Here is a 25,835-nt window from a genome sequence, read left to right on the forward strand (position 1 = left end):
GCGGGACTCGTACGGCCCTTGGGGAGCCGGGTGCTCGAAGCTCTGCCCATCCGATTGGTTGATAGGGGCGGGTTTCGTAGAAGATAGGCTCCTGGTGCTGCCCGTTCAGAGTTAGTTGCCGGGGTAAGGCACGTGAGGAGGAGGCGGCTTGAGGCAACCATGGCGGGAGGAATGAAAGTGGCGGTCTCGCCGGCAGTTGGTCCCGGGCTCTGGGGCTGGGGTGTCGGGGGCGGTGGGACAGTGCGGCTACTCTTGATCCTCTCCGGCTGCTTGGTCTACGGCACAGGTACCGCCCGGGCAGCAGCTGCCAAGGGGGCGGGTGCCGAGGGGGTTATTTTTGGAAAAGGGATTGTCCGGAGGGCGCGGGCCGTTACTCTGCAGACGGGCGGTGGCTCTACCGAGGGGCGCCGGCGTAATGTGGAAGAAACGTGGCGGGCTAGTGGGCGTCGGGGCTGAGGCAGCTTCCCGGAGTGGGGAGGAGCCTGAAGCCTTTTGGCGGAGACAGGAAGGGAGGCCTAGATTCATTGAGAAGCAATCCTGGGGGCTGTGTCGCGCCGCAGAGGCCCCCTCGAGTTTCTTGGTTAAAAGAGAAAACCAGGGGACCATTCTAGGCAGGCAGAGCTGCCGCGGGAAAAGGACCATCTCATTCATTCGTCAAATTAGCAAACACCATCTGAGCTTATGCTCTGTCAGGACGCAGGGCACGGGTGGCAGAACGAATGTGGTTGACAGAAATGCAGTGATCTCTACTGTCTTCTCTTGTAAAACTTTGACTCTTTCCCCCCACCCCCCCTCCGCCCGCAAATGGCGTCTTGCTCTGTCACCCAGGCTGGAGTGCAGTGGTGCGATCTCGCTCACTGCAACCTCCGCCTCCCGGGTTCAAGCAATTCTACTTCAGCCTTCCGAGTAGCTGGGATTACAGGCGCCTGCCACCGCGCCCGGCTGATTTTTGTATTTTTAGTAGAAACGGGGTTTCACTACGTTGGCCAGGGTGGTCTTGAATTCCTGGATCTCGTGATCCATCCGCTTTGGCCTCCCAAAGTGCTGGGATTACAGGCGTGAGGCGGTGCGCCCTTCCAAGATCTTGACTCTTAACAGCCCTGTAAAACGGAACTGGAGTTATTCCACTTTCCACTTATAAGTGAATTATAAGTTGTTCCACTTTCCACTTACATTATATTCCACTTATTTGGTACCTGCTGCTGGATAATGAAGTTTGGACTGGAAAGGAAACTCTTCTGCTCCAATCCAGAAAATTTAGAATGTGTTTCTGAAAACCTCCTTCTACCCCCTTAACATTAAATTCAAAACAAAAATACGTGACGTTTTCTAGAATCCACTGGAGGAAGTTGACGCTCAAGAGAATAAAGATAATAGTATCTCATAAACACACATTACCATCTGTCTTTTTTTTTTTTTTTTTTTTTTTCCTGAAACGGAGTTTGCTCTGTCGCCAGACTGGAGTGCAGTGGCAGGATCTAGGCTCACTGCAACCTCCGCCTCCCGGGTTCCAGCAAGTCTCCTGCCTCAGCCTTCCGAGTAGCTGGAGCTACAGGCGTGTGCCACCACACCCAGCTAATTTTTGTATTTAGTAGAGATGGGGTTTCACCGTGTTGGCCAGGATGGTCTTGATCTCTTGACCTCGTGATCCACTTCCCTGGGCCTCCCAAAGTGCTGGGATTACAGGCGTGAGCCACCGTGCCCGCCTTTTTTTTGTTGTTGAGACGGAGGAGTTTCTCTCTTGTTGCCCAAGCTAGAGTGCAATGGCCCGATCTCGGCTCACTGCAACCTCCGCTTACCTGGTTCAAGCGATTCTCCTGCCTCAGCCTCCGAGGTAGCTTAGATTACAGGCACGCACGCCGTTACGGCCGGCTAATTTTTTGTATTTTTAGTAGAAACAGGGTTTCACCATGTTAGCCAGCCTGGTCTCTAACTCCTGACCTCAGGTGATCCACCTGCCTCTGCCTCCCAAAGTGCTGGGATTACAGTAGTGAGCCACCACATTTGGCCACGCTCTCTTTCACCTCTCCCTTTGGTTCCTGCCTGTCTCATGCTGCCACTTGATGATTATCCTTACAGCTTTAAGGTGGTCTCAGCATCCTTAGAAGAGGGCCCAGGATAGCTTTCGAAGGGCCGTTATGTGAATAAACTTCTCAATAAATGGGGTAGTGAGTTGTGAAGAAAAGAGAAAATATAGGCAAAAATGCTCCTACATAGTAAGCACTCAATTAGCAGTCTCTCTCTAAGTTTCTTAAATGAGGAGAGGAACAGAGACTTCTTGGCTTGGAGAAGAGCAAACTCAGGGGGTTACATTTATTCAGTACTGACTGATAGACTGGTGGCAGCTACGAAGAGCAATCGTGGAATTAGAGAAGAACTTTCTAAAAGTCAGACGTTACCTAAAGTTAGAATGGAGTACTTCCAAATGTAGAGAGTTCCTTCTCACTGAAAATTTTTTTTGAAAAATTTGATTGTAGCTGGGCGCGGTGGCTTACGCCTGTAATCCCAGCACTCTGGAAGGCCGAGGCGGGTGAATCATCTGAGGTCTGGAGTTCGAGACCAGCCTGACCAACATGGAAAAACCCCGTCTCTACTAAAAATATAAAATTTGCTGGACGTGGTGGCGCACACCTGTAATCCCAGCTACTCAGGAAGGCTGAGGCAGGAGAATCACTTGAAACTGGGAGGCAGGGGTTGCGGTGAGCCGAGATCACACCGTTGCACTATAGCCTGGGCAACAAGAGGGAAACTCTGACTCAAAAAAAAAAAAGAAATTTGATTGTAAAAATAATGCATGTTTATTTGTTTATTTATTTTGAGACGGAATCTCGCTTTGTCACCCAGGCTGGAGTGCAGTGGCACGATCTCCGCTCACTGCAAGCTCTGCCGCCTGGGTTCATGCCATTCTCCTGCCGAATTCTCCCAAGTAGCTGGGACTGCAGGCGCCCGCCACCACGCCCGGCCGCCTCGGCCTCCTAAAGTGCTGGGATTACAGGTGTGAGCCACCGTGCCTGGCCAAAATAATGCATGTTTATTTTAGATGATTTGGCAAGGTACAATTAAGTATAAAGAAGTAGGCAGAAACCTCACTGTTAATCCATTCAGAAGCAATCTATTTTAAAATAGCACATTTTCTTCTGATCTTTTCCCACATATTTTTAATTTTTTATGAATTGATAATTTGTATCCAGTCAGTACTCTAGTTCTCTTCCCCAGAGGCTGCCAGTCGTTACCAGAGATAGTTTTATCGTTTGATTTTGTAGTACAATAATTTTCCCATGTAATTTAAAATTCTTTGTTTTTTGTTTGTTGTTTGGTTGGTTGTTTTTTGTTTTTTGATTTTTGAGATGGAGTTTTGCTCTTGTTGCCCAGGCTAGAGTGCAATAGTGCAATCTCAGCTCACTTTAACCTCCGCCTCCTGGGTTTAAACGATTTTCCTGCCTCAGCCTCCTGAGTAGCTGGGATTACAGGCGCCTGCCACCACGCCCGGCTAATTTTTTTTGTATTTTTAGTAGAGACGGGGGTTTCACCATGTTAGCCAGGCTGTTCTCGAACTCCTGACCTCAGATGATCTGCCTGCCTCGGCCTCCCAAACTGCTGGGATTACAGGCGTGAGCCCCCACACCTGGCGTTAAAATTCTTTATAAATGTTGTCTTACTTGTATTACATTTCAATATATGGGCAAATCTTCATTTAATTTTTTCTTTTTTTTTCCCCTGGGACATAGTCTTGCTCTGTCTCGCCCAGGCTGGAGTGCAGTGGTGCGATCTTGATTCCGGTTTCAAGCCATTCTCCCATTTCAGCTTCCCGAGTAGCTGGGACTACGGGCGTGTGCCACCACACTTGGCTAATTTTTTTTTTTTTTTTTTTCAGACGGAGTTTTGCTCTTGTTGCCCAGACTGGAGTGCAGTGGCACAGTCTCGGCTCACTGCAACCTCAGCCTCCAGGGTTCAAGCAGTTCTCCTCCCTCTGCCTCCCGAGTAACTAGGATTATAGGTGCATGCCACCATGCCCGGCTAATTTTTTGTATTTTTGGTACAGACGGGGTTTTACCAGGCTGGCCAGGCTGGTCTCAAACTCCTGACCTTGTGATCCACCCGCTTCAGCCTCCCAAAGTGCTGGGATTACAGGCATGAGCCACCACGCCCAGCCACACTCAGCCAATTTTGTATTTTTAGTAGAGATGGGGTTTCACCATGTTGGCTAGGTTGGTCTCAAACTCCTGACCTCAGGTGGTCCACCCGCCTCAGCCTCCCAAAGTACTGGGATTACAGGTGTGAGCCACCACGCCTGGCCTTCATTTATTATTTTTTAGTGACATGGTTTTGCTGTGACATCCAGGCTAGAATGCAGTGCACAATCATAGCTCATTGTAACTTCCCATCTCGGTCTCCCCAAGTAGCTGGGACTACAGGCACATATCATCTGCCTGATAAAAATCTTTATTAATGTTTCTGGATTAAACATTTGGTTGGATATTGGTGGTTTGTACTGTTGATTGGATATTTGTGGTATTTCTAGTTTTTCAGTGTTGTAAGTTTGTGAACATCTTTGTGTATAAATTTTTATTATTTATTTATTGTTTGAGATGGAGTCTTGCTCTGTCGCCCAGGCTGGAGTGCGGTGGCACCATCTCGGCCACCTAGATTCAAGTGATTCTCCTACCTCACCCTTCCGAGTAGCTGGGATTATAGGTGTGCACCACCATACCCAGGTAATTTTTTTGTATTTTTGGTAGAGTCGGGATTTCGCCATGTTGGCCAGGCTTGTCTCAAACTCCTGACCTCAAGTGATCTGCCTGCCTCAGCCTCCCAAAATGCTGGGATTACAGGTGTGAGCCACCATGCCTGGCCATATATTTTTTTTCTTTTTTCTTTTTGTAGAGATGGGGTTTTGTCATGTTGGCCAGGTTGGTCTCAAACTCCTGAGGTCAAGCAATCCCCTCACCTTGACTTCCCAAAGTGCTGGGACTACAGGTGTGAACCACCATGCATGGCCCCAACTTTTTATTTATTTATTTTATTTTATTTAATTTATTTTTTTGAGATGTAGTCATGCTCTGTCACCCAGGCTGGAGTACAGAGGCACAATCTCTGCTCACTGCAGTCTTCCCCTTCCAGGTTCAAGTGATTCTCCTGCCTCCGCCTCCCGAGAAGCTGGGGTTACAGGCGCCCGCCACCACGCCCAGCTGAGTTTTTTGTATTTGTAGTAGAGACGGGGGTTTCACCATGTTGGCCAGGCTGGTTTCGAACTCCTGACCTCAGGTGATCCGCCTGCCTTGGCCTCCCAAAGTGCTGGGATTTCAGGTGTGAGCCACCATGCCCAGCTGGACAGTGGTCACTTTTAAACCTTGAATTAGCTGATATTAAATAGAAATTGAGAGGAGAATCTTCTGTTTTGGTATATCAGAGGGACTGCATGTAATCATTGCCTGCTCTTAAAACTTGAAGTGAGACAAAACAGCTGGAAGGAAACAACCTTGAAATCTTTTAGTATCCTCCTAAAGTACTATATATTAAAAATATTGCTGGCTGGGCTTGGTGGCTCACGCCTGTAATCCCAGCACTTTGGCAGGCTGAGGTGGGTGCATCAGTTGAGGCTAGGAGTTCTACATCAGTCTGGCCAACATGGTGAAACTCCATCTCTACTACAAAAATACAAAAAAAATGTTAGCCAGTTGAGGTGGCTCATGCCTGTAATCCCAGCTACTCAGGAGGCTGAGGTGGGAGAATCGATAGAACCTGGGAGGCAGAGGTTGCAATGAGCCAAGATCGCACCACTGTATTCCAGCCTGGGTGACAGAGGGAGACCCTGTCTGGAAAAAAAAAAAAAAAATGCTCGCTGGGTGTGGTGGCAGATCTGTAATCCCAGTACTTTGGGAGGCCAGTGTGGGTGCTTTGGGAGGCCAGTGTGGGAGGATTGCTTTAGGCCAGGAGTTCAAGACCAGCCTGGGTAACATAGTAAGACCTTGTCTCTCTAAAAAAAAACTAGCTGGGTATGGTGGCAAGTACCTGTAGTCCTGGCTGCTTGGGAGGCTAAAGTGGGAGGATTGTTTGAGCCCAAGAGTTTGAGGCTGCAATGAGCTATGATCACATTACGATACTCCAACCTGAGCAGCAGAGCCAGACCCTGTCTTAAAAAAAAGAAAAAACTTGCCAATTCTGTTCCACTCAGGAAAGGGATAGAGAAAATCAACAGATGGAGTATTTTAGCTCACTTTATTCCTTTATAGGACAGGAAGTATATCTAGACCACAGTCAGACCTGGGGGTGAATCTCAGATAGGCTATTTACTACTTGTGTGATTTTGGAGCAAATTAATCTTTCTTAAACATCAGTTCCTCATTTATAAAATAGGGATTATGAGAGTGCTTACCTCGTAGCATTGTTGGGAGCATTAAATGAGACAGCATACTGTCTTATTTATTTATTTATTTATTTATTTTTTATTTATTTGAGACAGAATTTTGCTCTTGTTGCCCAGTCTGGGGTGCAATGGCATGATCTCCGCTCACCGAAATCTCTGCCTCCCAAGTTCAAGCAATACTCCTGCCTCAGTCTCCCGAGTAGCTGGGATTAGAGGCATGTGCCACCACGCCTGGCTAATGTTTTTGTATTTTAGTAGAGACGGGGTTTCTCCATATTGGTCAGGCTGGTCTCAAACTTCTGACCTCAGGTGATTCGCCCACCTCAGCCTCCCAAAGTGCTGGGATTATAGGCATGTACCACTGCACCTGGCAGCATACTGTCTTAATAGGTACTTAATAGTAGTTTTTATTATTACTTGTCTGACTGAATGACTGTGTAATATTTAAATAATTAAACAACAGAAATAAGACTCTGCCTTAGTTCTTCTTTCTTCTCAGTTTTTTTCCTTATTTCTCAGTCTGGCTAATGTTTTAACCCAAAGTTTAGGAAAGTGATTAGTTTAATCTTTTTCATGAAATGAGTTATAGTTATTAGCTTGTTATGTTTAATTCTTGTTTCCTTTCTTTGCATAAAGCTGAAATTGATATAAATGTGGTCATGCTTCAGGAATCCCAAGTTTGTGAAAAGCGTGCCAGCCAACAATTCTGTTACACAAATGTGCTTATTCCAAAATGGCATGATATATGGACACGGATACAGGTAATAATTTGGAATCCTCTGGCAGGGGCAGGTTCTGTAAATTTCTGTCTGTCGGTGATTAATGAGTATTTTGACACTTTTCTCCCTTTCACATACTTAAAAAAAATGTTAACAATCTTGTTAGGGTTGAGATTATCCTGAGTTGTATTTTCATCAATAAGCATTTATGCCTACTTTGTATTCCCCTCTGCTCCCTCAAGTAGATTACAGTATTCCAGGGTAAACTTCCTTTCCTCTTCCCTCCTTTTCCCAAAGAAACTGCTTCATTTTCTTGTCCTTCATTTTACAGTAAGTGTGTGTGCACACACACACACACCCTTCTTGCTTTTTTTATTTTTATTTTTTATTTTTTGAGGCAGTCTCCCTCTGTTGCCCAGGCTGGAGTGCAGTGACACCATCTTGGCTCACTGCAGTCTCCGCCTCTCGGGTTCAAGTGATTCTCCTGCCTCAGCCTCCTGAGTAGCTGGGATTACAGGCATATGCCACCACACCTGGCCAATGTTTTTGTATTTTTTGCAGAGATGGGGTTTCATCATGTTGGCCAGGATGCTCTGAAACTCCTGACCTCAAGTGATCTGCCCGCCTCGGCCTCCCAAAGTGTTGGGATTATAGGCATGAGCCATCACACCCAGCCCTCCTCTTTTCTTTTTAAAGGCCTTATGCCTTCTTTGGGCTGGAAACTGTTATGTGCCTGTCAGGATGTAAACTCTTTTGCCCCGCTGTTCCTATTCTGATTCTACATGAGGTATTTCATAAACCCCCAGAGCTGAAGAATGACTTTGGTCTCATTTGTTTCATAACACTGTTAAGTCATCTGGCAAGCAGGAGTGTCTGGCAGTAACAGTGATTGAACAAAATGAGTCCTTTCAGAAATGTCATAGTTGTTATAAGCATAGTTACTGATAAGGGCATTTGTTGTTCACATCAAAAACATAGGGTGGACTTGTGGATTTTGTTTTTTTTCAGATGGAGTCTTGCTCTGTCACCCAGGCTGGAGTGCAGTGGCACGACCTTGGCTCCCTGCAACCTCTGCTTCCTGAGTAGCTGGGGGCCGTGCCCGACCGACTTGTGGATTTTTTAAAAAAATTATTAAAAAAAAAGTCTGATAAGCTGGGCACAGTGGCTCATGCCTGTAATCCCAGCACTTTGGGAAGCTGAGGCGGGTGAATCACTTGAGGTCAGGAGTTTGAAACCAGCCTGGCCAATATGGTGAAACCCTGTCTCTACTAAAAATACAAAAATTAGCCAAGGGTGGTGGCACGCACCCTGTAGTCCCAGCTACTCAGGAGGCTGAGGCAGAAGAATCACTTGAACCCAGGAGGCGGAGGTTGCAGTGAGCTGAGGTCATGCCACTGTATTCCAGCCTGGGTGACAGAGCAAGACTCCGTCTCAAAAAAAAAAAAAAAAATTATCTGATAAAAAAGTGATACTCCATCTGGGGCACATTATAACCAACATTTACTCATAATCAGTGACTTGTGACAATGGATTGAACTCAGCCTGTCATTATGGAAAATGTTTTTAGTTTTCTGAGGCAGTTTATGCCTGGCAATTTTCTTTTTTTTTTTTTTTTTTTTTTTTTGAGACGGAGTCTTGCTCTGTCGCCCAGGCTGGAGTGCAGTGGGCGGATCTCAGCTCACTGCAAACTCCGCCTCCCGGGTTCACGCCACTCTCCTGCCTCAGCCTCCGGAGTAGCTGGGACTACAGGCGCCCGCCACCTCGCCCGGCTAGTTTTTTGTATTTTTAGTAGAGACGGGGTTTCACCGTGTTAGCCAGGATGGTCTCGATCTCCTGACCTCGTGATCCGCCCGTCTCGGCCTCCCAAAGTGCTGGGATTACAGGCTTGAGCCACCGCGCCTGGCCCAATTTTCTTAATATTATAGACCTTTGCTTTGTGTGATCTCTAATAAATAGCTGTATTGATAACTCTTTCAGCTTGGAAGTCTTTTTTCCTCTGTGTTTTACGTTCTAGGTCAGAACGACCTAATAGTAGATTCAGATCGTGTTAACAAGAAGGTATTCTAACAGCTGTCTCTAACATGTGCAGTGTTACTTGCCCAATTATGTTTTCAGCCTCTGTATTTCTATATTTCTGATAAGCCTTGTGGAAAACTGACACTATTACTGATTTAGTTGTTTACTCTGAGGGTTTTAAAAAAAATTGTATTTGTGAAAAATTAAAATTCCTACTTCCTTTTTTCTCATCCTGATTTTATTTGTGTTACAGATCCGAGTAAATAGTTCCAAATTGGTTCGAGTCACGCAGGTGGAGAATGAGGATAAACTGAAGGAGCTAGAGCAGTTTAGTATCTGGAACTTTTTTTCCTCCTTTTTAAAGGAGAAATTGAATGACACCTCTGTTAACGTGGGTCTATACAGCACGAAAACCTGCCTTAAAGTTGAAATTATAGAGAAGGACACCAAGTACAGTGTCATTGTGATCCGGAGTAAGTCTCACCTCTGTTTTTCTGATGGATTCTGTAGTGATAAGGACTGAGTTCTGAAGGGTATAATTAGTGAGACTGAGAAGTCAGCCCAAGACATCTCCAGTTGGGTTCTGGTTATAACCCTGAGTATACCAATGCTCCAAACAGTTCATGGAGACTTCACCCCATATCAGACACTTTAGGCCTAGAATTGAAACTCCACCTCAGGAAATTCTGAGTACTTCCTTACCTGGAACTGTGAAGACTTTTATTCGTAATTACAATGTGCTGCTAGTGGCCCTGAGCATATATGCCAAATACTTTTAGAGTAAATCAGATAGATGTGTTCTGCCTTCTGGACACTTCTAGACAAAGGTAACTATCCGATGTGTACATGCCTATATTTAAAGACACGAATGGTTAATAAAAATTGAAGAAAGGGCCGGGCGCGGTGGCTCAAGCCTGTAATCCCAGCACTTTGGGAGGCCGAGACGGGCGGATCACAAGGTCAGGAGATCGAGACCATCCTGGCTAACATGGTGAAACCCCGTCTCTACTAAAAAATACAAAAAACTAGCCGGGCGAGGTGGCGGGCGCCTGTAGTCTCAGCTACGTGGGAGGCTGACGCAGGAGAATGGCGTGAACCCGGGAGGCGGAACTTGCAGTGAGCTGAGATCTGGCCACTACACTCCAGCCTGGGCGGCAGAGAGAGACTCCATCTCAAAAAAAAAAAAAAAAAAATTGAAGAAAGGTAAAATTGAATATTAATCATTCACAAGTAAAAAGTGTATTCACGGAACCGTAAATAAAGATGAAGACCACTGCAGTTTAAAACTTATTCAGTGGAACTGGGAGTCGTTTTCTCTTTTCTGAAGATGACTGAGAAAGTTTCAGAGGAGATGGATCCTGTTGAATTCTCTCTGACTTTGTTTCCCCTTGGTTACTACACAGGGTCCTGGGATGTTGTAAGTAGTAGAAATGTTTCTAGGTTTAGTATGAAATAGGTTGTGCCCTTCCATTTGTCTTAGGGTTCTTTGGTTATGTAGGGTTGGCTTGTTTTTTGACGTTCCTTCTACTGATTCCTGCTGCTCATGTTCTGTTTGTGGGCCTCCCGTGGAGCTGTTGAATGTGAAAGCTGTGGGAGTATCTGGTATGCCACTGAGGGGCCTTTGCTAGGGCCCCCCGGTCCTGAGTGAGATGTATTTGCGTGTAGGCTTTTCCAGCACAGTGCTCTGTAGCAAAGGGAAGTAGGTGGTATTGTTGGGCAAGAAAAGCGGCCAGTTAGAGAACAACACAAGGCCCTGACCCACAGTTCTAGGCAAATCTGCTGAGTTCCATGACTGTTGAGTGACTTAAAGCTTGAAAGCCAGAGTGATAGAGACCCCTAGTGGGTGGTTGCATGAATTGCTGATGGTACTGTCTAGCTTTGTCCAAAACGAAGCTTGAGTTTCTTTTAACGTTAGCCGAAATAAAAGTAAGATCATCAGGCAAATACAGGTTAGACAGAGACCTAATTATACATTGGAAGGGTGCCCAGGCTTTAGGTGGAATTTAAATGCTTTTTAGGTGGGCTGTTCGCATTTATTTTTACTGTAGCTGACCAGTAGTGCCAACATTGTCTTTTATTCTATAATGCCTTAAGCTGTTTTGTTCCCTTATTAAGCAAAAATCTTTATTTATTTCAGGATTTGATCCCAAACTCTTTCTTGTTTTCCTTCTTGGACTTATGCTATTTTTTTGTGGAGACTTGCTGAGCAGGTAGGTTCCAAGGCTAGTGTGTAGAATGACACGGCTCATACCTATCCTGCTTGGGTTTTATAATAACTATTAAGTACTGCCATTCCCATTTCCAGGATCTTTATGGCTTGGCTGTTGCCTGCTTGGATAGTTTAAAAAATACTTTAATGTGTATTATGATTTTTGTTTTTTCTTATTTGAACAATATTGACAATAATGAAATTCCCACATTAGGTTGGCCCATCATTAGGCTGATAGGAGTTAGCCAATACAGTGAAGTGGAACATCATCACCCTTTCCATTGCTAGAAGTAGTGTGTTAAGGTGTCATCTTTACAGGTCCATGGGTTGATGAGTTTTCATTTTGTTCAGACAGAGAGAGACAAATATCGGCTGGGCGTGGTGGCTCACGCCTGTAATCCCAGCACTTTGGGAGGCTGAGGTGGGTGGATCACGAGGTCAGGAGCTCGATACCATCCTGGCTAACATGGTAAAACCCCATCTCTACTGAAAATACAAAAAAATTAGCCGGGCGTGGTGGCAGGTGCCTGTAGTCCCAGCTACTTGGGAGGATGGGGCAAGAGAATGGCGTGAACACGGGAGGCGGAGCTTGCAGTGACCCGGGATCGCGCCACTGCACTCCAGCCTGGGCAACAGAGCGAGACTCCTTCTCAAAAAAAAAAAAAAAAAAGAGACAAATATCAGCTGCTCAGCCTGGGCAACATGGTAAAACCCTGTGTCTACAAAAAATACAAAACTTAGCTGGGTGTGGTGGCATGTGCCTGTGATCCCAGTTACTCAGGAGGCTGAGGCACGAGAACTGCTTGAGCCTGGAGGCGGAGGTTGCAGTGAGCCGAGATCACACCATTGCACTCCAACCTGGGCCACAGAGGGAGACCCTGTTTCAAAAAAAAAAAAAATTAAGTGCTTATTCATTTTCTTCCTTTAGGAACCTACTATTTAAGACAGGTGAGACTGACATGTACAAATATGAAGAAAATATATAGCTAACTAAATAAACATTGAGTGAAGGTAAAATCAGCATTAAGTTTGTATACAAGTAAAAAGTATTTGTGGAGTAGTGAATGAAAGATTTGCAATTGGAGTTTGAAGTTGGGCTGGAGTGGGTTGCTGGAAGTTGTTCCTTATTTTGGGGATGCTGAGAGAAACAGTGAGGGAGGAATAACTGGTAGAAAAAAATCTGGAATGAGGGGATGGTTGTGGTGGCTCACACCTGTAATCCTAGCACTTTGGGAGGCTGAAGGGGGAGGATGACTTGAGCCCAAGAGTTTGAGACCAACCTAGGCAACATAGTGAGACCCTGCCTCTACAAAAAAATACAAAAATTAGCCAGGCCTGGTTGTGCATGCCAGTAGTCCCAGCTACTTGGGGGTCTGAAGTAGGAGGATCACTTGAACCCGGGAGGTTGAGGCTGCAGTGATCTGTGATCACACCACTGCACTCCAGCCTGGGTGACAGAGTGAGACCCTGTCTCAAAAAAGAAAAAATAATAATAATCGGGTTGGGAGAGATGATGGAGATGGGAATAGGACATTACACAGAGGCTCATTATTGGGAAATATATGAGGGAAGCCCTTGAATACTAATCTTCATAATCTGATAGTAACTACATAGCGTCAGTCTCTACAGTTCTCTGACCTCAAGTTTTGGGCAAATATAGGCACACATCAGTTTATTGTACTTTATTGTGGTTCACAGATAGTGCATTTCTTTCCAAATTGGAGGTTCGTGGCAACCCTGGGTCGAGCAAGTCTACCACACCATTTTCCCAATAGCATGTGCTCACTTGGGGTCTCTGTGTCACATTTTAGTAATTTTTACAATATTTCAGACTTTTTCATGTGATTATAACTGTTATGGTGATCCGTGATCAGTGATCTTTGATGCTACTGTTGCAATTATTTTGGGGCACCACGTGTCCATGTAAGACACTATATTAGTTCATGCTGTTGATAAAGATTCCTGAGACTGGGTCATTTATAAAGAAAAAGAAGTTTAATGGACTCGTAGTTCCTCATGGCTGGGGAGGCCTCACAATCATGGCAGAATGCAAAAGGCACATCTTACATGGTGGCAGGCAAGGGAGAATGAGAGCCAAGTGAAAGGGGAAACCCCTTATAAAACCATCAGATCTCATGAGACTTATTCACTACCATGAGAAACCGTATGAGGGGAAACTCCCCCCATGATTCAATTATCTCCCACCAGGTCCCTCCTACAACATGTGGGAATGATGGGAGCTACAATTCAAGATGAGATTTGGGTGGGGACACAGCCAAACCATATTAGACAGTGAACTTAGTAAATGTCATGGGTGTTCTAACAACTGCACCAGTTGGTTATTCCCCTGTCTCCCTTCTTCTTGGGCCTCCATATTCCCTGAGAAACAGCAATATTGAAACTAGACCAATTAATAACCTTAGAGTAGATAGTAAGTCTTCAAGTGAAAGGAAGAGTCATACATCTCTCTGATTATGCTTAGTGAGGACAGCAAAAGCCAAGATAGACCACAAGCTAGACCTCTTGTCCCGAGTAGTTAGCCAAGTTGTGAATGCAAAGGGAAAGTTCTTGAGGGAAATTAAAAGTGTTACTCCAGGGAACACACGAGTGATAAGAAAGTGAAACAGCCTTATTGCTGATATGAAGAGAGTTTTAAGTTGGCTGTTGAGAAGATTAAACCAGATACAACTTAAAGCTAAAGCCTGATCCAGAGCAAGACCCTAACTCTCTTCAATTCTGTGAAGGCTGAGAGAGGTGAGGAAGCCTCAGAAGAAAAGTTTACAGCTAGTGAAGGAAGGTTCTTGGTTCATGAGATTTAAGGAAAGAAGCTGTCTTCATTACATTAAAGTGCAAGGTAGGCTGGGCGTGGTGGCTCATGCCTGTAGTCTCAGCACTTTGGGAGGCCGAGGCGGGCAGATCACTTGAGCCCAGGGAGTTCAAGACCAGCCTGAGCAACATGGTGAAACCCTGCCTTTACAAAAAATACAAAAAAGTCAGTCATGGTACCAGCTACTTGGAAGGCTGAGGTGGGAGAATCACCTGGGCCTAGTAGATCAAGGCTGCAGTGAGCCATGATCACACCATTGCACCCCAGCTTGGGCAACACAGTGAGACTTTGTCTTAAAAAAAAAAAAAAAAAAAAAAAAGATGAAGCAAGCACTGATATAGAAGCTGTAGCAAGTTGTTCAGAAGATCTAGCTAAGATCATTGTTGAAAGTGGCTACAATTAAAGAGCTCCTCAATGTAGACAAAATAGCCTTATACTGGAAGAAGATGCCATTGAGGACTTTCATGGCGAGAGAGGAGAAGTCAGTGCCTAGCTTCAAAGGAGGGGTGATCCTCTTGTTAAGGGTTAATGCTGTTGGAGGATTGACTCCAATTTTGAAAGAAGTTCTGTGGTAAAATGCTACCAGACAGTATTGCATGCTTTAGAGAAATCTTTGAAAGGAGGAGGAGCCAGTGCAGCAAACTTCATTGTATTTTAAGAAATTGCCACAGCCACTCCAGTCTTCAGAAACTACCACCTTCATCAGTCAACAGCCATCAACATGGAAGTGAGACCTTCCACCAGCAAAAAAATGATGACTCACTGAAGGCGTAGATGATCTTTAGCAGTTTTTAGCAAAGCATTTTTAATTAAGGAATATATATTTTTAAGACATAATGCTGTTGTACACTTAATACACTCTAATATAGGGTAAACATGATTTTTATATGCACTGGGAAACCAAAAAATTTGTGTGACTTACTTATTGCAGTTGCAGTATTTGATTTGTTGCAGTGGTCTGGAACCAAATTGGAAATGTTTCTGATGTTTGCTTGTACTGCTCTAATCTTGTACCTTTTAAAATCTTTTGGCTAGGTTAGTTGTCCTAGTTTCAACAGTTCTATGTATGAAATATATACATATGGTCATGAAATACATTTTTTTTTTCTGCAGAAGTCAAATTTTCTACTACTCCACTGGGATGAGTGTGGGAATTGTGGCCTCTCTACTAATCATCATTTTTATACTATCTAAGTTTATGCCTAAGGTAAGTATCAGAATCTTCATGTGCAGCTAGAATGAATTTGGGTAGCTGAAGGACTGTTTTCCTGGGTAATCTTAGAAAACTGAAAATGTGTATTGATGGCTGATGAGTCAATGTCCTACTCTCCTTGATTCAGAAAGGTACTTTCCACGATGAAACTTGAAGCTTGATTACAAATTCTTTCTTTTTATATAAAATCCTGTGCTCGGAGGGGGATTAAAGTCTCCTTCCTGTTTTTTAATTATATAGCCAGGCTTTTAAGTTATTTAGCATCTCATCTTCCCAGTGTTCCTTGCAGACTGTACCATTTTAAGTATAAAGGACATCTTTTTAAGAGAAGTGTTTTTTGTGCATTTTGAGTAGGTTGAATTTTTTTTAAAAAAAATCATAGTTCCATTTTGCTTCTTTTATGTATGGAAAGCCTGTTGTAACTTTTTGCTTTCACTTCTACTCTCTGTCTTAGAAAAGTCCCATTTACGTCATCCTGGTGGGAGGCTGGTCTTTTTCTCTGTACCTCATTCAACTAGTTTTTAAAAATTTACAAGAGATCTGGAGGTGTTACTGGCAGTATCTTTTAAGTAAGTATTGTCAGTTTTGCTTCCTTTTGTATGTTTATAGGCTGTTTCAGTTAATTTAATCATGAAAAGATTTTACCTGCTTATGGGATTTAATAGTTCATGTCATTTTTTAAAACTTTTAAAAATCATAGTTTTTCACTTATTTCTAACCCCTCTACGATTATCACCTTCTCTTAAATTAGAATGGTGCTGTTAAGGAGAAGATGTTCATTTATTGGTATTCATAAATATACCTTTCTTTACACCATAAACATCTTTCTGAAAAGCTGTAAATTGACCTTATTAATGGAATCATATTTTAAATATACTTGGGGACCTTAAGTAAAGGACTCTGCAGTAAATTTTTTTCTCCTTCATTTCTGAATGAACTGCTGTAGATTTTATTTACAAAGTAAAAATCCTTGGTCATATAGATAGTAACCTTTGATTTATCCTTTGAGGGGTGATTAATCTGGATTTCCATATATTGGTTTTTAAAATAGACTATTTCGGGGTTGTTCGACATACAACTTTAATGTTCTGTTTCAACCAAATAAATTTAGGACAGCAGAAAGGATAGAAACTTAGAGAAATGTATTCTAAGAAAAAAGTGTGAATAATTAAGTAAAAATCTGATTTCCTGGTTCAATTGGTGCTATATAGTAAATTTACTACTGCTTCCCACACAAATTATTTTTACCAAGTATAGATGAAACAGAATGTCTTCTGATAACTCTTCTCATAGGTTATGTCCTCATTGTTGGATTCATGAGTTTTGCAGTGTGTTACAAGTATGGGCCCTTGGAGAATGAACGAAGTATCAACCTGCTGACCTGGACCTTGCAGCTAATGGGCCTGTGTTTCATGTATTCTGGCATCCAGATACCACATATTGCCCTTGCCATTATCATCATTGCTCTGTGTACTAAGAACCTGGAATACCCTATTCAGTGGCTGTACATCACCTACAGGTGACTGAAAGGCAATGTAACTTAATAATATTGACAGGTACAGTGTGGGATGCAGTTGCAGCAAGAGGATACAGAGGTGTTGACCTGGGAGCTTCTTCGTTAATGAAAAGTCATTGTGTTGTACTTCCGCTTTTGTTCCTTCCCGAGTCTATTTTTTTTTTTTTTTACTTTCTATAGGAATTTTTATATTTTATTCTAGTCATTTTATATAAAATAAAAAATGTCTAGTAAAATGTCATGTGTTCCTGTTACCACAAGGTGGTGCAAATTATATCACTTTTTTTTGAGATGGAGTCTTGCTCTGTCGCCCAGGCTGGAGTGCAGTGGCGTGATCTTGGCTCACTGCAACCTCCACCTCCTGAGTTCAAGCGATTCTCCTGCCTCAGCCACCTGAGTAGCTGGGATTACAGGCATGCGCCACTATACCCAGCTAATTTTTGTATTTTTAGTAGGTTTCACCATGTTGACCAGGCTGGTCTTGAACTCCTGACCTCAAATGTCAGGGGTTCCGAAAGTGCTGAGGCACTTCCAAAGTGCTTGAATTAGAAAGTGCTGGGATTATAGACGTGAGCCACCACACCTGGCCACAAATTATATCGCTTTTATACTATATGCTCATTGAGGTCTCCTGGGTTCAGATTTTTTTTTTTTTTGAAACAGAGTCTCGCTCTGTCACCCAGGCTGGAGCACAGTGGCATGATCTTGGCTCACTGCAACCTCCGCCTCCTGGGTTCAAGTGATTCTCTTGCCTCACCCTTCCGAGTAGCTGGGACTACAGGCGGGTGCTACCATGCCTGTCTAATTTTTGTATTTTTAACAGAGGTGTGGTTTCACCATGTTGGCCAGGGTGGTCTCAAATGCCTGACTTCAGGTGATCTGCCCGCCTCAGCCTCCCAAAGTGCTAGGATTATAGGTGTGAGCCACCTCGCCCGGCCCATTTCAGACTATTTCTCAGTGGCTTTCAGATTGCTCTGGAGGTCTTAGTCTTATTTTAAGATGTAATTCGTAGCATGTTTTGTCACCTTGCAAAATAAATATGGAATGTTCCTAGATCCTGAAGTTGTCTATTATAGATAGTCAAGGTGATACCTTCAGTTTGGGAAATCAAGTTATTGGACCACAACCTTTTTTTTTTTGAGATGGAGTCTTGCTCTGTCACCAGGCTAGAGTGCAGTGGCACAATCTCAGCTCACTGCAACCTCCGCCTCCTGGGTTTAAGCGATTCTCCTGCCTCAGCCTCCTGAGTAGCTGGGATTACAGGCACATGCCACCACGCCTAGCTAATTTTTGTATTTTTAGTAGAGATGGCGTACCATGTTGGCCAGAATGGTTTCAATCTCGACCTTGTGATCCGCCTGCCTTGGCCTCCCAAAGTGCTGGGATTACAGGCGTGAGCCACCGTGCCTGGCCTTTTTTTTTTTGAGACGGAGTTTTGCTCTTGTTGTCCAGGCTGGAGTGCAGTGGCATGATCTCGGCTCACTGCAACTTCCGCCTGCCCGGTTCAGGCGATTCTTCTGCCTCAGCCTCCCGAGTAGCTGGGATTACAGGCATGCATCACCACGCCCGGCTAATTTTGTATTTTTAGTAGAGACAGGTTCCTCTGTGTTGGTCAGGTTGATCTCCAACTCCTGATCTCAGGTGATCTGCCTGCCTCGGCCTCCCAAAGTGCTGGGATTATAGGCGTGAGCCACTGCGCCCGGCTAGGACCACAATCTTATAATTTTCTTGTTCCCATCTATTAAAAAATAAGTAAGTATGTTATCATTTATTGAAAAATAAAATGAGTTTATTCACATTAGTGGATAATATTGACTGTAAATAATTTTTCACTTTCTATAGGCATTTTTATATTTTTATTCTAGTCATTTTATATAAAATAAAAACATCTAGTAAAATGTCGTGTGTTCCTGTTACCACAAGGTGGTGCAAATTATATCACTTTTTTTTTTGACATGGAGTCTCGCTCTGTCGCCTATGAGTTGTCATTCATAGTCTAATATGTCAGGCGTTCATTATAACTAAAGATGTCTATGGAATTTTTAGGAGTGATGACTCTTAATGTTCAGGCTGTCTGCTGTGTGCTTGGCCCACTGAAGGGAGCTAGAAGTAAGATTACTGATTAATGATTCATAATGTTATTTTGGTGAGCACAGAAAGGTGTATAAGGCAACAGAAAAGCCTGTCCCCCCTCGTCTTCTGACAGAAGAAGAATATCGGATACAAGGAGAGGTAGAAACCCGAAAGGCTTTAGAAGAGCTCCGAGAATTTTGTAACAGTCCAGACTGCTCTGCTTGGAAGACTGTTTCTCGAATCCAGTCTCCAAAAAGGTACACTCTTGGCCAGATATGCTAAGCATCTATCAGGGTAATTGTGACTTTGAGTTCTACCAGAGATCGTACCTCTAGAGAATCATGCACTTGTGACCTTTGTTTTCCTGTTACCTTCAAGTAGTCAAGAGAAAGGTAGATATATAATCACACATTAAGCAGTAACCTGTTTCCTCAGGGAACTGTCTACTCTAGCTTTGATTGTAGCATTAAGATGGGAAGACTCCAGTACCATATTAAGTTTCCTTTCTGAAAGTTTTGCATTGCTCTCTGAGTTGGTAGGGTTCCTCTCCACCCACTTTTTAGTTGGGGGCAACTGTACCAATGAGTATGTGAAGCTTCCATTTGGAATCATGATGGCATAAAGTTTATAGGGCCATAAACGTGAATAACTGTGTAATGCCCCGCAATCTTCTCTTATCGGGATTACAGATGACTAAAGGAACCTTGGCACTTTCATAATTAGAAAGGATAGGCAAGTGCTTATTAAGCAGGATGGAGTTGCAGGGGTATTGGCTTATGATCCCAGCTTTCCTTTTCTCCTTAACTTCATGCTTTAGTGTACTTACCTGCCAGAATAAGGACAAGGATGTTGGCTAGACTCAATATAATTTGTGTTGTGAGCATATCGAAGGCTTTAATTTGTTCTTATTTTGAAAGAAAACCAGAAAGGACAGAAGGCATATTTCTAACGAGTATTATCTTCTCTCTTCCAGATTTGCTGACTTTGTGGAAGGCTCTTCCCACCTCACGCCAAATGAAGTTTCTGTCCATGAGCAGGAGTATGGATTAGGGAGCATTATTGCCCAGGATGAAATCTATGAGGAAGCATCCTCTGAGGAGGAGGACTCATATTCTCGGTGTCCTGCTATCACACAGAACAACTTTCTAACCTAGGTGGTGGTCAGTTATCTTTATGTGGACTGACTTGGTGCCTTGGTCCCTGTTGCGTGTGTTGTGCAATTGCTTTCAACCCTTTGAAACAGTGAGATAGGGTAGAAATTCTCCCATTGAAATAAGAGGCCTAAAAAGGCCTCCCTTTGGAAATGAGAGGTCTCTATGGGATCCCTGAGGAAGGAGAGTGGATAAGGTAGTGAATGCTGTGGTAGTTCACTTCCCATCGGTTAAGCTAACAGCCCACTTTTATGTTCCCAGAGAAATTGGATGGCCACAGCTAGCATGGCATTATAGTTCCTTTTTGAAAGTTGATTCAATCGTGGCATTTCTTTCACTGGCTCTCCAAAGTAAGAACTGTTGTTAAGTGCAGGAATGCTTTTTGATTATAGGCTGCATCTTCCAGAGAGAAATCCACAAATCTGAGCCTCTTTCACTCTAACTTTTATTTCAGTGACTTTAGAATAATTATTGATTTAACTGTTTTGGGAGGAAAATAGATTTTTATTGTTTTGTTTTTTAAATGAATGTCTTTTTGAAATGTAACAAACTCATGTTCCAGAACCAGCAAGTGCTCCAGAGTGACACGCCCCCTAGGCCTCTACATATTTATTAATATGGATTATCCATTAAAACCCCAGGAGCTGCTGTTTTAAGCTTTGATTTAGTTCTCATACATATGATGGAAAGTCCTATTTACCTTTAGGAACATACCTGTAGGCTCTTCTGCAGGTGAGGTGTGTTGGGCTTTTTATTATATTCAACTTTCAATTCCATCTTAAAAAACATTCATATTCTTCTCTTCCCATTCTTCCTTGCCCTGCCTTTGCCCTTTCAGAAAGGGTCAGTTCCCTTACCTGTGAACTATGTATGTTCAGAGTAGCATTATTCCTGCTAGCTAGGAGAAGTCATCTTGTTTAGGGGATTTGGATGCTTTTTACAAGTTCTCCATTTTTCCTGTCATTGGGTCACATATCTTTGAGTTGCTATGAAATCAAGAAGCTATCTCCTTTTCCTTTCCCTTCCATTGTCTATATGTTCTGTCTATTCCTTTCCGCCTTTTCTCATCACCCATACTCCCCCAAATCTGGGTAATTTTTAAGCCCTGGAACTATGTAGTTTCTTGATACAGAATTTGTAGTTATGCAGCATCCACAATTTGCATTGCCAGGAAATAGGCTCCAGGTTATCTTCATGCCTCTGGGGTGCTCATTCAGCTGTCAAGTTTCCATGAACTTACACTTATTTGTGATTGCATTTCTGACCTGAGATTTATGCTGCCTGTTGTTGTAGTAGCATTAGTTTCAGATTATTTTGCCAGTGCAGAGTACCCCTTATAAACCAGCAGTGTCATCTGTGAGGAAGCAAATTTTCAAGTGTCTGTCATTTACTTGTTTCTTTTTCTTTGCAGTCTTCACCCTCATACCCTGGAAAAATCTGTAATTACTTTAGCCAGGAAAATAGATGGTCATGGCAAGCGGACAGCATCAGACTTACTGGCTCACCATGATCATGGAAAAAGGCAGATGGTTTTTTAAAAAGCCGTAATGACTCCTTTAGACCAGCCATTTAGCGTGGGTAATTTTGAAAGGCCTGGCTCCATTGCAGACTTCCAAAGGGTCAGCTCTGAGACTGCCCTCCAGGTGGGCAGTTGATTATTTCCGCCAGTGTTTTCCACAGCCTTAAACTGTCCTAAAGTGACAACTACCTCAGTTGGCAGGAAAGAGACATATAGTAGAAAGTGAAAAATGAGCAGTATTTGGGCAGATGCTATGGGTTACAGTTGAAGGGTAAAAGGAACTTTACATTGGGAAACCTTTATACCCTTGTGAATTATGTACATGGTAAAATGTTATCTCTCTACAAAGAACTATTAAAACTTCTGAGATATACTATTTTTTACCTTATTTATAGAAATTGAGACCTAGCATATTTAAGCATAAGTTTATTTTAAAAAATAATTCAACTTGTGCAAGTGGTCTCAGGATTCTCTGGAGATTTTGGTGCCTCCACTACTTAGGGAGGTGATAGCTTGCCTCTAAGGGTGACTTTTCCTGATCATATCTTTATTTCAATGAGAAAGCACTGTGAAATTGTGAAAGATTCTCCTCTTTCTCTGTTTAATAAACCCCCATGAAATATAGTGTCCATCTCTAGATCAGTTTTTTTCCACCGTGTTTAGATTTGAGGTGAGTAAAATCAAACTGTTTTTTACTCCCTGTCTGGTAGTTGGAGACCTGAGCTGTAGGCAGTGGAGATGGCAATTGGTTCTGCAGCCTGAGAGTTGCTCTCAGACAGTGAAGGACGGTGCTTCTCTGGTATGCTGTGTGTCCTTGCCCTGCCTGCCTGTGGCTCTGCTCGGATGCTTCAGATCATCTGTGTACCCGGAGATTGCTTGACTTCAACCTTCTTTAGGAGCTGCTCTTGTCTCCCTCTTGGCCACTTGGTTTGCTGGCTCAGTCATTACTTGAAGACCCCATTTAATTTTTCTCTGGCAGTTACAGCTCTTGTGATTTCAGTACAGTCTCATCTCTCAGACCAATCTCATCAAGAAGGATTGAAGGGATAACTATGAGGTAAGCTGGACATCGGAGCCATGTTTGCTGCCACATCAGCATCTTGCTCGGCAAATGTCAAGCCATAAATGGGCTCCAGGGCTCCGGATCTCATCGGCATTGGAAATCTATTGCCTCTCATCAGTCTGACCAAATTATGTAGCGCATTAACGTAGAGACTCCCATTAATGGGAATACAAGAGGCAGCTGGCATAAAACATTTCTCTTTCACTTTCCCACTTAGATTGCTTCAAGAGACCAACAGAACACAGGATCAAAAACAAGGAAAATTTAGCAACTTTGTTACCTTCTAATTAATTCCTGTTAGCCATTGCATCCCACCAAAACTAGTTTATTTTTCCCCTCAAATTCATGATTTTTATGTCTGTTACAAAGGGAATTTTGCTGATGATAGCTCTTTGGGTCCCACTGTTCCATTTTATGCTAATAGATTCCATCCTAGGGCCCAGCCGTCTCTTCACTGATGGTGTTCCCTTTAACCTTTGGCATGTATAATATAATTTTGGTGAATGAATAGGCCAGATAGTCTCCCCATGTCCTGATATCCATAAAAGGCTTGGGAATGCATTATGTAATTGTCCTTAGTGTTTTTGTTGTTTTAGAAAGAAAAAAAAAAGATGGGCTCAGATGGATGCCTACGTAAAAATGGTTCCTAGCTGTGTACTCATAACTTTTCTTTGAATTGAGTAGTGAAAGGAAGTAGGAGGAAAGGAAATTAAATGTCCTTCTGGTATTCTTTGGACTCAAGTCTGACATATGAGATAACAACCTATATTGAAATGCCAAGAATTGTATCTGAAACAAGAGAACAGTTTGACACATTTATCATACCTTCATATTACATATTAACTGAAACCAATTAATAAACATGAAATATCCATTGAACAAGGCAAATGCACCTAAACCTTTTGTTTCTGTTTCTACATAGCAAAAATGGCTTTTTTTTTTTTTTTTTTTTAGGGGAACCTATATAATTATGACCCAGTGATGTCTTTTGGTGATTTAAGCTTACGGATTCAGGTTACAATTGAGTTGGATTCTAGATGGTTACTACCTTGAAAAAGATGTTTGTGCCTTATGTGACACGAGCCAGAGCCTGCTGGGAATAAGCAAAGCAGATTCATGCCAACACCAACTCATAGCTTTAGTGGGGGATGGGAGTGGTCACAGACTTCCAAAATTTGGGGCTTTGGATTTCCATACCACCCCACGTGTGTGTCATCTTCCTCTCACACTCTTGATGATAATTTGAAAATGGTGAAATCACCTCTGAATTTGCCTGTAGCATGAGTACATTTTTACGACAACATAACAAATAGTTCAAAATGTGAATATTAGAAGCTGTTACAGCCTACAATTGCCGTAATTTTCCATGTTTGTGGAATTGAAATAGCAGGGCTAAGGAATTACTGGCAAGTTTTAGCCTGTGGGTAATACCTTAGGGTTGTTTAAATATTTGTAATTTTATTTAAATGTTCATGAATGTTTGAAAGGAACAAAATTATCAAGGATGGCTCTTTGCCATGGGTCTTATTTTTACCCTCTTTTCTGTAAGAAAAAAGAACAATGTCTTATGTATTTTTAAAGTTTTTGGTATAGTTTCTAATTCCAGTTTTAATAAAAGTTTTATAGATATATCGTGGTCTTTCTTAATGAACATATTATTTTCTTGTTTGGATTTCTTGTTTTCAGGTATCAGCAATTAACTCCTCAGTTTCCTCTTTCTAATGAGATGGTTTTGCATGCCATTTATTTCCCTTTTTTTCTTAGCCACCCCTTCCTGTCCTGAGTCTGTACTGGTCTACTTTCATCCTTGGACTCAATGATTTCCCAGGATGCAAAATCTCTAAGGGGTATTCTTTCAGGAGCAGCAGGTTATACTACCATGCTGTCTCATAGAAAAGCAAAATATAGGTTATTCCTGGCCCAAGGAACTACTCTGATTACGCTTTAGTTCTTTTGTTTTTTTATGGCATAAAATATCTCTTTTGTTTGTCCACTGGGATGGAGGGAAGACCTATGGCTCCAGCTATGGGATCCCTACCAAGAGCTCTGTATAGGATGGAAGAGAGAGTAGGGCTATAGTGAGCATTATGAGTACTGAAGAAAAACCTTAATTATGTCTAGGCCCAGCTTCTACCATAGCAGTCTGGTACCTTTCATTTTATGTATTGGCTATCTTCTTTGCTCTGGGAATCCTTTGTAATATTCATATTAACTCTGTACCTGTCTTTTTTCATCTAATTAATTAATTATTACTTTTTTTTTTTTTTTTTTTTGAGACGGAGTCTCGCTCTGTCGCCCAGGCTGGAGTGCAGTGGCCAGATCTCAGCTCACTGCAAGCTCCGCCTCCCGGGTTTACGCCATTCTCCTGCCTCAGCCTCCGGGTAGCTGGGACTACAGGCGCCTGCCACCTCACCCGGCTAGTTTTTTGTATTTTTTTTTTTTTTAGTAGAGACGGGGTTTCACCGTGTTAGCCAGGATGGTCTCGATCTCCTGACCTCGTGATCCGCCCGTCTCGGCCTCCCAAAGTGCTGGGATTACAGGCTTGAGCCACTGCGCCCGGCCTATTACTTTTTTTTTGAGACAGAGTCTTCCTGTTGTCCAGGCTGAAGTGCAGTGGCATGATCTCGGCTCACTGCAATCTCTGCTTCCTGGGTTCAAGTGATCTTCCTGCCCCAGCCTCCTGAGTAGCTGGGATTACAGGCATATGCCACCACACCCTGCTAATTTTTGTATTTTTTTTTTATTTTTTTATTTTTTTTGAGACGGAGTCTTGCTCTGCCACCCAGGCTGGAGTGCAGTGGCCGGATCTCAGCTCACTGCAAGCTCCGCCTCCCGGTTTACGCCATTCTCCTGTCTCAGCCTCCGGAGTAGCTGGGACTACAGGCGCCCGCCACCTCGCCGGCTAGTTTTTTGTATTTTTAGTAGAGACGGGGTTTCACCATGTTCGCCAGGATGGTCTCGATCTCCTGACCTCGTGATCCGCCCGTCTCGGCCCCCCAAAGTGCTGGGATTACAGGCTTGAGCCACCGCGCCCGGCCTTTTTGTATTTTTAGTAGAGACGAGGTTTCACCATGTTGGCAAGGCTGGTCTTGAACTCCTGACCTCAAATGATCCGCCCACCTCGGCCTCCCAAAGTGCTGGGATTACAGGCATGAGCCATTG

General features: G+C 43.2%; 1 protein-coding gene across 3 annotated transcripts; it reads left to right on the forward strand.

Annotated features, from left to right (window-relative positions):
- On the forward strand, positions 1-24,302 carry NEMP1 (nuclear envelope integral membrane protein 1). Of its 3 annotated transcripts, XM_033221605.1 has the most exons (10): positions 117-286; positions 7,004-7,128; positions 9,356-9,575; positions 11,240-11,312; positions 15,252-15,345; positions 15,806-15,920; positions 16,645-16,870; positions 19,024-19,197; positions 19,914-20,094; positions 23,628-24,302. In XM_033221605.1, the coding sequence occupies exons 1-9, from the start codon at positions 160-162 to the stop codon at positions 20,092-20,094; spliced, it is 1,335 nt and encodes a 444-aa protein (XP_033077496.1). In that variant the 5' UTR covers positions 117-159; the 3' UTR covers positions 23,628-24,302. The 3 variants fall into 3 exon arrangements, with proteins under 3 accessions (XP_033077497.1, XP_033077496.1, XP_033077498.1); XM_033221606.1 differs by having other exon boundaries at positions 1-123; positions 19,914-24,302; XM_033221607.1 differs by lacking the exon at positions 117-286 and adding an exon at positions 4,675-4,715 and having other exon boundaries at positions 19,914-24,302.
- The last annotated feature ends 1,533 nt before the right edge of the window (positions 24,303-25,835 follow it).

Source organism: Trachypithecus francoisi, unplaced genomic scaffold (genome assembly GCF_009764315.1).
Source record: "Trachypithecus francoisi isolate TF-2019V2 unplaced genomic scaffold, Tfra_2.0 Lachesis_group11, whole genome shotgun sequence".
Lineage (NCBI taxonomy): Eukaryota > Metazoa > Chordata > Mammalia > Primates > Cercopithecidae > Trachypithecus > Trachypithecus francoisi.